Genomic DNA, 15,100 nt, shown 5'->3' on the forward strand with positions numbered 1-15,100 from the left:
AGGCAATTAATTTTCCCAACAGGCCCCATGAGAAACAGGTTGTGGAGGGCTACTTCTGCCTTCCCTGCTTCAGTGAAAGGGACGATGTGACCTATGGGCCATAAAATGTCCAAATCCATCTTAGAGCATATGAAATACAGAAAGACATCCTACTGTACTGAGAAAATTGAGAAAGCAATAAAACAGGACAAAGTTAATATTAAACTATGCTCACCTTCAACTATCATTCACTAACTTTTATTGTCCAAATGTACATAGTCACAGAATCAACTAAGTACATAAGAGCACAAAGATAGGTCAGTCAGACAGAACAACAATTATTAAGGTAATGACACCACTTAAATATTTTTTTACAAATAACATTAACACAAAGTGCACACAACCCCGTTTCTGATCCACAATAACTGCTTGTTGATGTAGAACTTGGCACATCCAGTTCTAGTATGAAAGAATCACATTTCTGAAAACAAAAGTGTACACAGTGCTTATCATAGTGGAGACAAAAGTATCTGGAGACAAAAGCAGCAGATTTCCTTGTTAACTATTATTACAGGCTGGATTCAGTGATTGTGATTCTAATTTTCCTATGCAAATTGAACACAACTGTTCAGAAAATGAGGCTCACCTTTCATGTTGTAATTTCCAACATCAATGAAAAACTCTTGGGCTTAGAAAGCACTCTGAGTGATGCAACACAAATAGTCCTCAACTTACAACTACACTTGGGGCAGGAATTTTTGTTGTAAGTCATTGTGGATGTAGGTTAAGTAGGACCCAATTTTACAATAATTTTTACAGTAGTCATTACAGAATCCAGCTTCTCCAATGGGTGCATTTTATCAGAAATGGGGGGGGGAGCACAAATTGCAATTGTGACCACATTAGTCTTAAATGTGAACTGGTTGCCAAGATTCTGAATTGCAATTATTTGACTTGGGGGTGGTGGGATGGCAGTTAAGTGCGAGTACAGATCATAAGTCAATTTTTCTAAGGCTGTCATAATTTTGAAACATTATTAAAGTCTTAAGTCGAGGACAATCTGTATGATTTGCAGATAGAATCAGATGGGACACATTTTTTCTCCCATAATGCAAGCAGAGATGCAAGTTCTATCTTTGCATATTGTTTCCAAAGAAGAACTAGAAATTATAGAAATTGAATATCCATTTTCACTTTTCAATGCCTCTATTTTTTAAGAAAGCATCTCTCTTCTAAACCATAGTCAGCTGAATAAACTGTCAGTGGCCAACAGCTACCTCTAATAAAACTGAAGACTACGGGTGGCAGGCTAATGATGCAAAACGCACAAACATGCCACATATATTGCCAAAGTTGGAAATTCCTGCTTTTTCTAGGTTTGAGAAGATTTATCTTTTTAAAAGTATGCTATACCTATTTTGAATTTATATTACTGTGTGTGTATATATTTCTTAATTCAGACTGGTAGGAAACTGTGATCAATCTTCAGCAATTCTAGTGAGAAGGGATTTGATTATCTCAACCATCTCATTTTACAGGTTGAAAAGTTTAAAAACACAGGCAGTGAAAGTTCAGAGCAAAAAGACTGACCTTTCAGCTGTGATTCCCACCCCTGATATTCTTATGTTTACAGCTAGTTATAGTCTTGTTTATTTTATAAATGCCAATTGTTGCATTTGGCACCGATGATCTGAGCTTGTTTTTTCATTAGTTCTAATTATGGCTCCAGAGTCCACATTGCTTGCAATGCATCTTAACTGCTGGATTGAGTCAAAAGACATATTTTGTGCAAGTGCTATAGAAATGATTTTTTTTCTTTTAATATCTTCCAGTAAATCCTGACTTCCAGGAATTACCTGGATAAGTCTATGCATTTTTCTTGACAACATTTTCAGAAATGTTTTTTCCATTGCTTTCTTCCTAGGACTGAGTAAAAGTGACTAGCGCCAAGTCACCAACTAGTTTCTCCTAGTTTCTGGCTCAGAAACCACTTTAACCACTAGATCAAACTGCCTCTCTAGTACAGAATGCTTTAAATATCCTAGATAATGTAATGAAGTTTTCAAAAACAAAATCCAATCTATTTAATTATTAAAACTGAGTGCAGAATTTTATAGATTTAACTGCAAAATATAAACTACAAAACTAGGCCACTCTGTTATGTTCACCCACCAGTGCTACTCCCCATCTCTGGAAAGTATTTTTTTTGGGTGTGTGTGCGTGTGTTTATGTTTGTTGAGAATTAAATCCTTTTCATTAAGATTCCGCCATTCTTACACATCCTCAGGATAGTTTGCACTGAAGAAACCCTCAATTTGTCCTCACAAAAACTGTGACATGAAATAGGTGGATAGTTAAGGACTAGTCCAAAGTTACTTATGGTTGGCAGAAATCGGAATACAGGCCTTCTTATTGCAGACCCAGGATCTTATTCTCTTGGTTCTTCATCTTCTCTGTCTCGGGGAGGGTTGGGATCAGAGATGTTGCCATGTATGTTTAAAGACAAATCCTGCAAGCTGTTTAAGGAGAGAGTCTCTCATATATCCAATTGCCCTCCCCTCTGTGAGTCATAGGGTCCAAGGATGTGCTGCTGTCCTGGAGATATCGGAAGACGATGCGATCATGCAAGCGGTTGGTCTGGCCCTGCCAGAACTCTATGACTTCTGGCTTTAAGATGTATCCTCCCCTGGAAAAAAGAGGACCACAGCAAGTTGCTGGACAATAAAAGTTAGACTGATCTACAAACTACAAGTCCAGACTAGGTTGAACAATTCAGGCCAGAAGGTCACATCCAATAAGACAATGGGTTGAAGGCAGCAGTGGGTTCTACTTACCTTTACTACCGGTTTGCAACGGGATCGCGCTCGCTCGCTTCACTCTCGCGCGCGCCAAGCTTCTGCACATGCGCAGATCGCTATGATATCTGGGGCAGTGGGTGGAGTCTCCCGCCGGTTTTACTACCGGTTCTTGCGAACCGGTCCAAACCAGGGGCAACCCACCACTGGTTGAAGGCCAAATAAATATGCCCACAAAGTCGTCCTTGGTTCAAGCAGGGAAAACTTATCTCCTTTTAACAGAGATGGGCCAAGAGGTGGGACATAAGCAGGGAGGAAATGGCCATCTTATCAGGATCTCTGGACAAGAATAGATATTTCAGCATTACCCCTCTTGGCAATCCTAAGGAAAATATTTTGTAGTCTCTTACTCAATAACAGCTAAAGTAGCAAGGAAAAGAATGTAGAGGGAGGGAGAAGCATAAAAAAAGTCCAAAGTCTGCACTCAGTCAGCAGATTGTCCATGGCATAAAGGGCAAGCCTCATAAAATAATTGGTCTTAACTTAATAAAATCAAGCCAGGACAATATTACTTTCTCACTCATCGTTAGAGTGAGAACTAGAGGCATGGCTCACAAAAACACTTGTCAATGACAATAAGGAACCCTGGAGAAAAACATAGTATCTATCCAAGAATCACTGACTGTATTGCTGGACACAGAATATTGCACTAAGCCTAGAACTCAGTTTTCCATTAACTTCAAATTCCTATTTTGAAATAAAATAGTTTTCTGGTCCCTGTGGTGAAAAAAAAAATATTTGAAAGAGATGACAGTCAGTGCCATGCTTACTTATGAATTAGAATAAATTGGAATTTGTTTTTATACTTCTCTTATGGCTAGCATAAAATTATGCAAAACAGAAATGACAGAGTTATATAAATAAGATATGTTAATTTGACATAATTATAAAAGTTTGTAGCTTCCTCTGAAGTGGAATCTGAATTGCAAAAATATGGAGTTGAGGACTCTATCTAGGAAGTACACATATACCCAAATGACAATCCAAGAGAATGGCTATGGCACAATTTTTCATGTTAGCTTAAAATCAAAAGAGATATATATGAGTGGTGTTAACAATGGAAAGCCATTTCGGTTTGTTTCACTCCACACTTGTCTTGTCACAGGCTAAAGTTGACAGCTATCCATTGTTATAAAGTAGTCCTTAACCACAACTGGGATCATAATTTCTGTTGCTAGCAAGGAGATTGTTTAAGTGAGTCATGTCCAATTTTATGACCTTTTCTGCCAAGGTTGTTAAACAAATCACTGCAGCTGTTACGTGAATCACGGACACATTAAGAAAATCAGGCTCTCCCCCATTGACTTATTGGAAGGGAAGGTTGTAAATGGAAATCATATGACCCACAATACTAAAATCTTTAAAAATATATGCCAGTTGCCAAGCACCCAAATTTCTATGATTTGATTATGGGAAATGGTTGTAAGTATGAAGATACAAGTCGTAAGTCATTTTTTTCAGTGCAGTTGTAACTAAACAGTCACTAAACAAACAGTAACCATTCAGGTTTCAGAAACCACAATGAATTCTTGCTGACAGTGAATTAATGATGAATTCAGAGTAGAAACACCCATTGGCATAATGCACATGAAGGTCCAACTCACCAATATGATGGCTTAGGTACTTTGGCATCTCGATATATCTCCTCTAGTTCTGCATTCTTCTTCCTTAAATACTAACAGAAAGGACAGTACTATGAAGTCCTCAAGCAAAAAAGAAGAAGCTTGCTATTATATTTTAGTTGCTAACCGAGCCTTCTACATACTACTCTCATAGATTAGTGAGGTGCAGATTTACTGTATTTTTCAAGACTGTGGTCCATCATAGAGGAACTTACATCTACTCTGCAAAAGCATATATGTGCTCATTCTTTTGCATAGATTTCCTGGCCACTGATGGTGAGCAAGCATGTTGTGCTATCAACAGGTCTTGGTATATTTTTAACTTTTGAAAGGCTGACTAACAGAATTAAATCTGTTTGCATTAAATTCAACATTAAATTCAGCTTTCTAATTGGGGGGGAGTCTTATACATGAAAAATTATATTTCTCAATGGTTTATGGCAGGTTTCATGGTTAGTCTGTCTTTCTAATGTTCCACACATTACCTATAACAGAGTTACAGTGACTATCTACACAAGCACAGATAGTCAACCTTTCATTCATGTTTTGGATATAACTCCCATCACATCCAACCAACAAAGGACTATTTAGGTTATAACATCTGAAGGGTGTCAGATTACCAACTGTATCACAAAGTGATTCAGATTTCATCATTTTTTCCATAGACTGATGTTTAAAATGTAATTCAACTGTTCTGATGAAGAATATTCACTCTGAATAACTCCACATTTATATCCATTTGATGTCTATCCAGTTTGCTTTTGGGATTACCTCAATTCTTCAAGCTTAATATAATCAGTTTTTATCCCATTTTTTAAAATCCATACTTCTTCCTCCTATTTTCCCACAGCATCAACTCTCTCAGAGGGGTTGGGCCAAGAAGAAGAATGACTTGCCCACCCAGAGTAACTGAGCTGGCTTTCAATGCCTATGGGAGACCCAGAATTTAGTCTCATGGTTTGTAAGCGAACAGTTTCACCACTACACGAAATTGGCTCTCTTATTATCAAAGTTTTACAATGAAAAGAATCATGGCAAACAAATTTAAGGAGACTGACTGAATTTGTGATTGGGGAAAATGTATCGTAATCCTACATGTAAAGGCAGAAATGTTGGTTGTCCCTTTTTTCCTCAAAAATATGAACTGAAAAACATAGCACTACCCATTCCTCACCTCTCTGTCTGCAATCACTGTACTTTGACGGCTCACAACAGCCCCAATTTGACTACTTTTTGGACGCGAATGAAAGTATTTCTCCGATTCCTGCTCTGGAAGCCTTTCTACAGAGCCTTCAATCCGTACCTGCAAGAAGTACAGTTCAAGGGATGAAAGAGAAGCAAAGTAAGGATGTGCTTCTGTTACAGGACAGGGAGATTTCTATAGGGCTAAAATTATAGCTCACCTCAAGTTTTCTCACTACTGCGAATTAAAAGAAAAGGGAACACCAGAGCTTAGGTAATTAAGTAGGAAAACCCATTGAGATCAAACTTTAATCTTTATAATCCTTAAAAATTACAATGGTAATAGCACCAGAATTTCCATCAATAATCATTGTACTCATAAAGCTTGATGCCACATGACCATATCATTTAGGAAGAGCAGAATCCCTGTTGCCATTGTTAACTGAATCCCACTGGTCATTAGCTGAAGACTCTTCTCAATCCGGACCATTTCTGGCTTGATCCTTCCCAGCCTCAACCTTCTCTTCTTCCCACGTAAGGAACTACATCTCTTACTTCAACCCCCATAAACTGCCTATTCCCCCTAACCATCTCTGGCCTTCTGGTTATCTGCATCCTGTTTTGCAGGGTGGAATGCAGCCACAGAAACCTATGGCTCTGGGACTGTATGCCACACTGCAGTTCAGGGGATTCTTGGTCCACCTGGTCTTTGGGGCTGCAAGACACTTCTGAGCCAAAGCTGCCCCAAGAAGCTGCAGCCCCCCCCCCCCTGAAGCTCAGCCAAGCTGTTAATGTGAACCCTCAGCTACCCAAGCCGAACAGTTTGGTGCAAAACCCCAGTCCTAGCATCCCTATGCTCTGTAGTCCCATATGACTTTTGTTGTCTTCCTTCTTCCACTGCTGATGAAGAATGCCCAACCAGGCACTCAGCGAGGAAGCTGCTGGGTATGTGAAGCCTTCTTCCCCAGGCATTGTGAGGAAACTGCCACATATGAAGGGGCCAGCAGTTGCTTCACAAAAGCAGGCCAAGCCAGGGACGCCAAGTCAGCATGGAAAGAAGAAGATGGGAAGGTCAGTTGGGGATGGTGTAGTAGAGGGCAGCAGAGGCTGTATAGTGCAGGGGGACCAAAAGGAAAGAAATGGGGGAGAGATAGGTGTGTGCAGGGGTGGAGAAGGTACATCCCTGTGGTCATAAGTGAAGGCAGGTGGCCAGGTGCCCAAAGTTTGATCACATGACCACTGAAATTTCCATAATTTCAGGGACCAGGCTAAGTACCATACATTCAGCACCACCATAACTTTGAATTGTTGCTGAACAAATGGTTGTAACTCAAGGACTAATCATTTTGCCACAGAGAAATATCCTTTGTTTCTAAATTGATTCCCTAAAATGAACTAACATATTCATACTCCAAAGCTCCGGACTATCAATTATGGATACTATCTCTTGGCTTCTTATGTTTTCAGGCCAAAGGAAGTTAAAATAAAAAGTTCTTTAGTCCCATACACTTTCTGAAGATTAACATTAGATCCAATCAGCAGAATCATTACTCTATTCAGCAGAATCATTACTCTATTCCCCCAATCAGATCAAAAGAGAAAGAAGTTTCTTCCCATATTTTTCTTAAATGATGATTTCATTGGCACCAAGCTGAGAAATTCTGAAACAATCTGAAGTATTAATACCTCAGACTCATCACCATCTCCAGGTCTTGTGGAAACACAAATGCAATTCCCTAATAAGATTAGGAGTCAACTTTCCACATTAATAAATCAGAGGGAACCAAATACTGGCTGCAGCAAGATTTAACCATCTGCTCAAGTCTTCACTTTATACAGTGAAACTACAAAGGTAAGATTGAAAGGACGATCTGTGATAACCTTTCCTGAAATTTTAGCTTCTAAAAAGTATGGTATGACAACGAGAGTCTTCTCTCTCCCCTGCTACATATATTAAAATTAAAAAATACACACTTTACCTGGCGATTGAGAGGCTCCCAATAGAATACCATTGAAGCAAATGGGTTGGAATCCTGTAAAAAATGTAGAAAAGAGCAATACAAAATAATTGGGAGGGGAAACTATTATTGCCTTTGAATAAAAAACACCTCTGAAATCTCTAAAAATGAGACTGAGAAAATGATTTTTTTTTTTTTTGATGGAGGACTTGTGCTAATAAATATAAGAAGAAAAATAGAATATAATCTTTAGTTATCTGCCTTTCTTCAGATGTTCCTTGTTGCCTGAACTGCCTGAACTGCTTGTTTTGCACTAATAGGAAAATCCTTGCTGTTAGAAAATAATATTATCTTTGGTCAGCTCTAGTTAGTTTAGGGATACCTCGAACATATTATAAAGTGCAAGGGTTCAAAAGACCAAAATGGTTTCTCTGATACCTCCAATAGCGCTGCAGCCTCTTTGTTTCGGGTGTTTACAACCCAGAAAGACACAGGAGATGTTGGGCCTGAACTCAGCACTAGTGTGGACATGTCAATTCATTGAAGCCTCTCTTCCTCTCTGTCTTCCATGCAACCACGTGATATGTTTGTTAAGATTTCTGGCTTCCCTCATCTGAAGTTAACTGAGATTTATGGTGCTTCAAAGGGGAATTAAGAATAAAAGGTTCAGAGCAGTGGTGAAATGTAAAATTTGTTACTATCTGTTCTGTGGGTGAGGCCTGGTTGGGGGGGGTGTAATCTGACTGGGTGGGCATGGCCAACTTTTTATTTTTTACTTTTAAAAGCATTTTTTCTACAACCTTAAGAGGTTGTAGAAAAAAATGCTTTTAAAAGCCTCTGACGATCAGGCAACTCAGCTGGGATCGCAGAGGCTTTTAAAGGCATTTTTTTTCCTACAACCTCTTTTAAAAGCATTTTTTCGGCCGAAGAGGTTGTAGAAAAAATGCTTTTAAAAGTAAAAAAAAAAAGCCTCTGATGATCATGCGGCTCAGCTGGGCATGGGGGGGGGCGCGCTGCAGGGATTTTTGCTACCAGTTCTCCGAACCACCCGCCATCACTACTGGATCGGCCGATCCGGTCCGAACCAAGAGTATTTCACCCCTGGCTCAGAGTCACACTTCCAAGTTTGCTTGCAAGCCAGGAATGCTCGAGCTGTGTCACTACTTTTCTTGCCTTCCTGAATTAAAGGATCCCTTTTCTGGCAGCTGCTTCCATGTCTATTTCTTCTCAGCATTGGTGACTACTTCCTAACTGGGAACGAACACAGGAAATTTTCTTTCAACAATTGTTAAAGGCCACTGGCCAGCCAGTACATCCATGCTTATTTTATTATATTTAAATGCTTCTGTCACACATCTTAAGTAAGTTTAGCATCTGTGAAACTAGAGCAAACATCCATAGAAGTAATTTAAATTCTTAACATTGTAAGCACCTACTCAGAACACAGCTCCCCACTATGTGTTGTTCAAGTACATTTGGACAACCCCCATTACAACTAGCCAAGCTTGAAATTACAAGAACTGTGATCCAATGCATCTGTAGTCCAGCATGCCGCAGAAAGGCTGTTAAAACTATAGAAATAAGATAAATAAATCTCACAACTTCAATAATAACAAATGGGGGAAGCTCTGGTAAGACCATTACCATCCAGGTTCTAGAGCAGGTATATCCAACCCATGACCCACAGACCTCATAAGGCCCTGATGCTTACATGGAGTTCACCGCAGATATTTTTATTTTCTGCCCTAGGAGAAAAACATCTATCCCTACCTAGGATTGAACTTTCAGCCTTCTGATTGGGAGGCAAGTGTCTTCACCACTAGGCCACCATGCTGCTCTTGTGATTTATATATAAATTATATTATATATTTTATATACGACCCAAGATAATTCCTCTTCATTCAATGTGGCCCAGGCTAGCCAAAAGGCTGAACATTCATGTTCTTCATGGAATCATGACTAACAAAAGCAGAAATATGCAAAATAAGCAAAGTTCTCACTTTTCCTTGAACTGCATTCAATAACTGGAATAAAATTCTGACTAATTTGTTGCTTCCCTTCCTCATCCCTGTCCCCAATGCATAGATCATTTTTATACATAACTAAGACTTTCAGCATTTGAGCTTCAGTCTTTCTCTAATAATCATTCTTCATAAGGCAACACTCACCAGTTCCCTTCCTTTTCGGCTCTCATGGTTGGTAAAGAAAAGAAAACCTTCCTGGTTAAATCCTTTCAAAAGCAGCATCCGAGCAGAAGGTCTCCCCTCCCTGAGAAGATGTAAAAATCAGATAACAGAAAGAAATATAAAAACACAGATAGATAACAAATCAGAAGGACAAGCCATGAGGATGCAAACCTTACCTGGTACAAGTGGCTAAACACATAGCATTGACTTCTCCAATGGATGGACATTTCAGGGCCTCTTCAAACCATGCAGAGAATTGTTGAATGGGATTAAGGGAGGTGAGATGTTTCTCCTCAAAAGCCTAGAAGGGTAGAAGTAGAAAGCAAGTGTGTTTAGCAAACCCTTTCAATCTCAAGTACCAATTTCCTTTTCCTTGAAATGAGGTTGATTCATCCTCTTTCATCCATTCCTATTGCTTTTTCTATTTTGATGCAGTACATGCTTTCCAGTGATGTCGAGATATCAAAAATCTGAACTGCTCCCCCCCTTACAATTGACAGGTTTCTATAATTTTCTATAATGTCACCTTCTACAAGAAAACAAGACTTTGCTGTAGTAGTTAAGGTGTTGGCTAGAATCTAAGAGACTAACTATTCTTGCTTTAGGCATGAAAACAGGCTGGGCAACTTTGAGTCAGTCATTCTCAGTAAAACTCATCTCATAGCCTTGTTGTGGAGAAAATAAGAGGAAAATGGAATATTGGTAAGTTTGTCACCTTGAGTTGTATATGAAAAAAGCCGTAATAAAAATCGAAGCAATATAAATTTGTTGTTGTTGACCAAGAGAAACATAGATGCAATTGTAAAGTGACAAGGAAAGGAAAAGGGGAACTGAATCCTTCATAATAGAAAAAAAAAATGCACAAAGCGGTTTAAAGACTCCTCTCCTATAAGTTATTCAGTCCCAAACCTAAAATTATCTAGCGGCACCACTGCTCCAGCTTTAGCTTTTCTTATCACAACCTGCAGTTATTCCATTGCTGCCTTTTTTGGGTTATAACTGTTCTCAAACATTTCCACTTATACATCCCTGTTCGATCTGTACACATTTGAGATCCAACCATCTCACTCTTATTTTAAGTAAAAAGCAAACTTCAGTACTTAGTTTCAGGAGCTACCTCCTATCCAAACATTTGAAAGATACATATTTTTCAGCCATTTTAATTTGACACACAGCATTTGCTTTAATTATTTCATCTCATTGTTTATTTTACTATTGCAAAACTATAAAATGGTTGTATGCGATCCTGAAATCCTGCGCCCGAGACCCATTTATCCAGCAGAAACATTCCCGAGATTCGATCTCTCACTAAAGAAAATAAGGGTACTTTGTAAAACATCATCTTTAGTATCCCGTTGTTATTTTTGGCAGAACAAAGCATCGGTCCTGAGAGCAGATCCCAGGATTACGGCTGTAAATAACGCCACGCACTTTGCACAAATTCAGAGGCTGTCGCCAATCCCTTGCTTGCATTTTCCCTATGCGGAATCCTTGAAATACATCGAGATGTCTCACCTCTTCATCCCCCCTGTAGTTTTTCCGAAGAGATCCTAAATCCATGGCATGAGAAGATTTTTGAACTTGACCAGAACTACCAGGGATGATTGAATTCCAAGCCCGAAGCCACAGAAGACCCCTGAACCTAAACATTAAGGACACATTTCACCCACAGAGCGCATGCGCGAACAGCAGACTCTAACATTCTAAGCTGTCTTTACCTTCACTCGTCAGAAATTGAGGGGCGGGGAAAAATGTCTAAACTCCAATTAGAAATATTGCCGCAGTATTCAATCCCTCTCCCGTCTGCTTTCTCTTGTTGGAAGATATGAGAAACTCAGTATGAAAAGAGCAGGGAAATTCCCCTAAAAGAAATAAGCAGAAACTCAGGCAGAGTTTCAGCCCCCACCTTTATCAATGGGCCATTAAGAAGCTGAAGCCACCCTATTTTCCACAACAAAGGAAGGACAAAATTACAGGGGCCTGCAGATATGGGACACAGGAAAGAAAAACAAACACCCAAAAAGGAAAAGAAATCAAGCCAAAGTAATTTAAACACATGAGAAAAAGGAGAAAACACAGAAATAGCAAGCTGAATAATTATAGGGAACGAACAACTACAAAGGGCTGGGAAAAACAGAGAGTGGACTATAAAACAATTATTTATTTGCCAGATCCAGGATGGAAGAACCCAATCACAAACAAAAACAGGATTTCAACACCATAAAACAATCACACACACAAATCAAAGGATTCACCACGCCAAATCAAAAGAATTTCAAAAGACTTTAAAGGGTCACATAGAAAATCAAAAGACGTTTTAGGATATAAAAAAGGGTTACTCTTACAGTGCAAACAGGCTAGCCTCGGAACACTGTGCTTGTATTTGTTTCTTGCCTGCCTTCCTATAAACAATAAACTAATTCTGCTCTCAAGCAGCTGACCTCCAATCATTTCGAAGTATTCTCCCAGCCGGGAGTTTTGAATTTAAGAAGAGAAAGCTCTGCCTTCCAACAATCCTTAAAGGGAAAGGCTTCTTTTTCCTTCCAACACTCTCATCACGGCAAACTAAAGAGAAGAACTACAACGTTACAAATAGGAAGATAGAAGGTGGGGTCCGTGAACCCAATGAAAAGCGAGCATTTTTCATTATTATTATTGTGAAAGATTTAAAGTCTTGTGTCTGTCTGAAATATTGACTCTCAGCCAATAAGAATACAACCCAAAATTTCTAAAAGGAGAATTCGAGGAATTTAGAAACAGCAAAAGGGCAGGGTAAAACTATGTTAACAGTTAACAGAGTTGGAAGGGACCTTGGACGTCCTGCTCACAGAGACCTGTACTAGGGATTCAAACCACCGACCTTTCTCATCGACAAGCTCAGTGTCTTAGCCACTGAGCCATCTAGCCAGGTATTGTCTGGAAGGTTAGCAACCAATTTATACCAAAGTCTGGCAAAGAGAAGAGGTGAACCCTAGTTGTTTAAGGAGTTAATAAATTAAAATTATTGGATTAGAATTGGTAACACAAAACTCTAATCTGCCATGTACAAATCTAGACCTTTGCACCTCCATAGTGTTAGCAGCCTATTCAGATTTCTGAGTCTACATTAAGTGAACTGAAGATTTACCGCTTTCAGATTTCTCCAATCAACAATATGGTGACAAAAAAGGGGCGGGGAATGTAACTCCTATTTATGCATTTAAATGCTGAAATCATGAAAAGTAACTGCAGGTATATATAGTGGACCCATGAAGTAGAGAACTGATAGTAGGTTATACTAAGGACTTTGCAAAAATTTTGCTGACTAAAAGTAAACAGTTCTTACTTCCACATGTCTAAAAATAAAATAAAATTCGATTGTTAAACTGAAGCTCTTTTAAGTGAAAAAAAGGCCAACTAGACATTTTATCAGTGTATCTCAACCTTGGCAACTTTAAGATGCCTGGTTTTCAATTCCCAAAACTCCCCAGCCAGCATACTGAGAAATGCTGCGATATATTAAAGCATTCTGTAAAAGGTTGCATATTCTGGAGACAGGCAGTTTATATAAAGTGCTTACTTTGTGCAATGCACACTTTTTATTCAAATTCTCCCTTGCATTCGCTGTATATTCTGTGCCAGGGAGCCTATGACTAAACTCTTCTGAGAACATATATGGATTGCGAGAGTACTGAATCCTGTATTTTGCTATGGCAACCCAAGTGGATTAACTGTAGAGATGATTGTGTTTAATTCTATTTTCTCTTTCACAATTCAAATTCTCCAGATTTGCCAAATCTGAAGCTGATACTCTTATGAAGAGCCGAGAACAAGAGAGTCTTCCATGTGGAATTAGGTTGTTCCTAATAATGCTCTTTGAAACTAAGTGCAGGGAGATAGAGGACCAACAGAAGAAAATACTAAATTGGAATTCATTGTCAGCAACAGTGGCACAGTTTTAGGGATAAGGCTACCATTAGCTAGTAGCTACTTTCTATATTATAGGTATTGTGCTTTAAATGCTGGTTGATAGAAGCAACAGTTGGAAGGGGGCTATCATTTTGCAGCCCATTCCTGAACATGCATTGAGTTGGCTCCTGTGGTGATACACCAAATCAAACTATGAAGCTTTTGTATAATATCTGACAGAGCAGGTCTCCAAATCAGTAATAACTAGAGCACTATAGTACAAGAGTAAAATTTCCCAACTTTTATGCATACATATAACCTTCCCTAGAAAGATATGTGTTGCTATCACATATAAAAAGAGCTTGATGATACAAAAACAGCACTGTGGTTTTTCTTGGTGTATGGGCACTGTCATATATTATTTTATGGAGCCCTTCCCATTATATGGCATGACCTCCCAGTTCTGTAAACTGAACACTGAACAGCCAAGCAATTCTAGCTCATCTCAGAAGCAAGGGGGTAAATAAAACAGGCTGAAAGAATTAAAAGCTATAAAAATGCTTATGGCTGAGACAGGTTGCTAAGGTAACAGTGACATGGCCTCCATTGTGATACTTTTCCCTGCTGGTTCATAAGTCAGATAGCCAGAGCTCCTTTCAGGAAGTAAGTATTTGATATTTTTATCTTCTGTGTTACCAATTTCCAGGGATGATATTCTTGGAGCCTAACTTCATAATGTACTAATTATTCTGGAAGTAATTTTGGTCTGTGATTTCATAATAATGCAAGACTAAGAAGCATTACTTACATAGATGTATTAATCACTGTCAAACTATTTTTATTCTTGACTAAGCATCAGACTTTAGATACCGTAATTGCTTGGAAAAAACATGGAAACTTTGTATCTATTCCATATTCTGAGTATGGTGTATCTAACATAATTTAACTTAATTGTACCAACAATTACTGCCACCAAAATCTGAGGTTCTTCTAACTCCACAAATTTTCAGCAAAACTAATTCTATCTAAACCAAACAACAAGCCACAGTGTACAATTTCATATCAGGTAAACCCAATGTTTTCTCCTTCATGTCTTGTAATATCTTATGTTTAAGGAGGTGTTTCCTCCTCCATCATACAAATTTGGATACAGTATATCTTTCTGCCTTGCATCATTTCAGATAAAACAAGTGTTATCTGAAACCAAAAGAACACTCTAGGCAAAACATTCATTTTAATCGCAGAAATTCTTGCTAACAAAGGCAGTTGTAATTTCTCCTGTCTTGACATATCTCTGTAATTGTATTCAGTGTTTTAAAATAATCTGAAATAACATACAATTCGTATTTGTCATAGTGATACACAAGTATTTTACATGCTTCTCAATCTTAAAGCCTGTTTTATCACAGTTTTATTTCACTTTGTATTCT

General features: G+C 38.6%; 1 protein-coding gene across 2 annotated transcripts; it reads right to left on the minus strand.

The window, feature by feature from the left end:
• Nucleotides 1–221: 221 nt before the first annotated feature.
• PNPO (pyridoxamine 5'-phosphate oxidase) lies at nucleotides 222–12,249 on the minus strand. Of its 2 annotated transcripts, none has more exons than XM_034415588.3 (7): nucleotides 12,128–12,249; nucleotides 9,959–10,083; nucleotides 9,765–9,864; nucleotides 7,618–7,671; nucleotides 5,631–5,759; nucleotides 4,439–4,509; nucleotides 222–2,665 (listed from the first exon to the last, which is right to left on the minus strand). In XM_034415588.3, the coding sequence occupies exons 2-7, from the start codon at nucleotides 9,979–9,981 to the stop codon at nucleotides 2,500–2,502; spliced, it is 543 nt and encodes a 180-aa protein (XP_034271479.2). In that variant the 5' UTR covers nucleotides 9,982–10,083; nucleotides 12,128–12,249; the 3' UTR covers nucleotides 222–2,499. The 2 variants fall into 2 exon arrangements, with proteins under 2 accessions (XP_034271479.2, XP_034271477.2); XM_034415586.3 differs by lacking the exon at nucleotides 12,128–12,249 and adding an exon at nucleotides 11,298–11,479.
• Between the last annotated feature and the right edge of the window lie 2,851 nt (nucleotides 12,250–15,100).

This window comes from Pantherophis guttatus, chromosome 4, assembly GCF_059756535.1.
Source record: "Pantherophis guttatus breed Tessera chromosome 4, ASM5975653v1, whole genome shotgun sequence".
NCBI lineage: Eukaryota > Metazoa > Chordata > Lepidosauria > Squamata > Colubridae > Pantherophis > Pantherophis guttatus.

What these genes read in the sequence shown, in the direction of transcription:
- PNPO (XM_034415586.3), bottom strand. Translation starts at nt 11,432, where the DNA reads ATGTTTAGGTTCAGGGGTCTTCTGTGGCTTCGGGCTTGGAATTCAATC. An exon ending in GCCGAAAAGGAAGGGAACTG is followed by an intron (nt 7,672 to 9,764) that starts GTGAGTGTTGCC and finishes CATTTTTTACAG; the next exon opens with GATTCCAACCCATTTGCTTC. An exon ending in GGGAGCCTCTCAATCGCCAG is followed by an intron (nt 5,760 to 7,617) that starts GTAAAGTGTGTA and finishes TACTTCTTGCAG; the next exon opens with GTACGGATTGAAGGCTCTGT.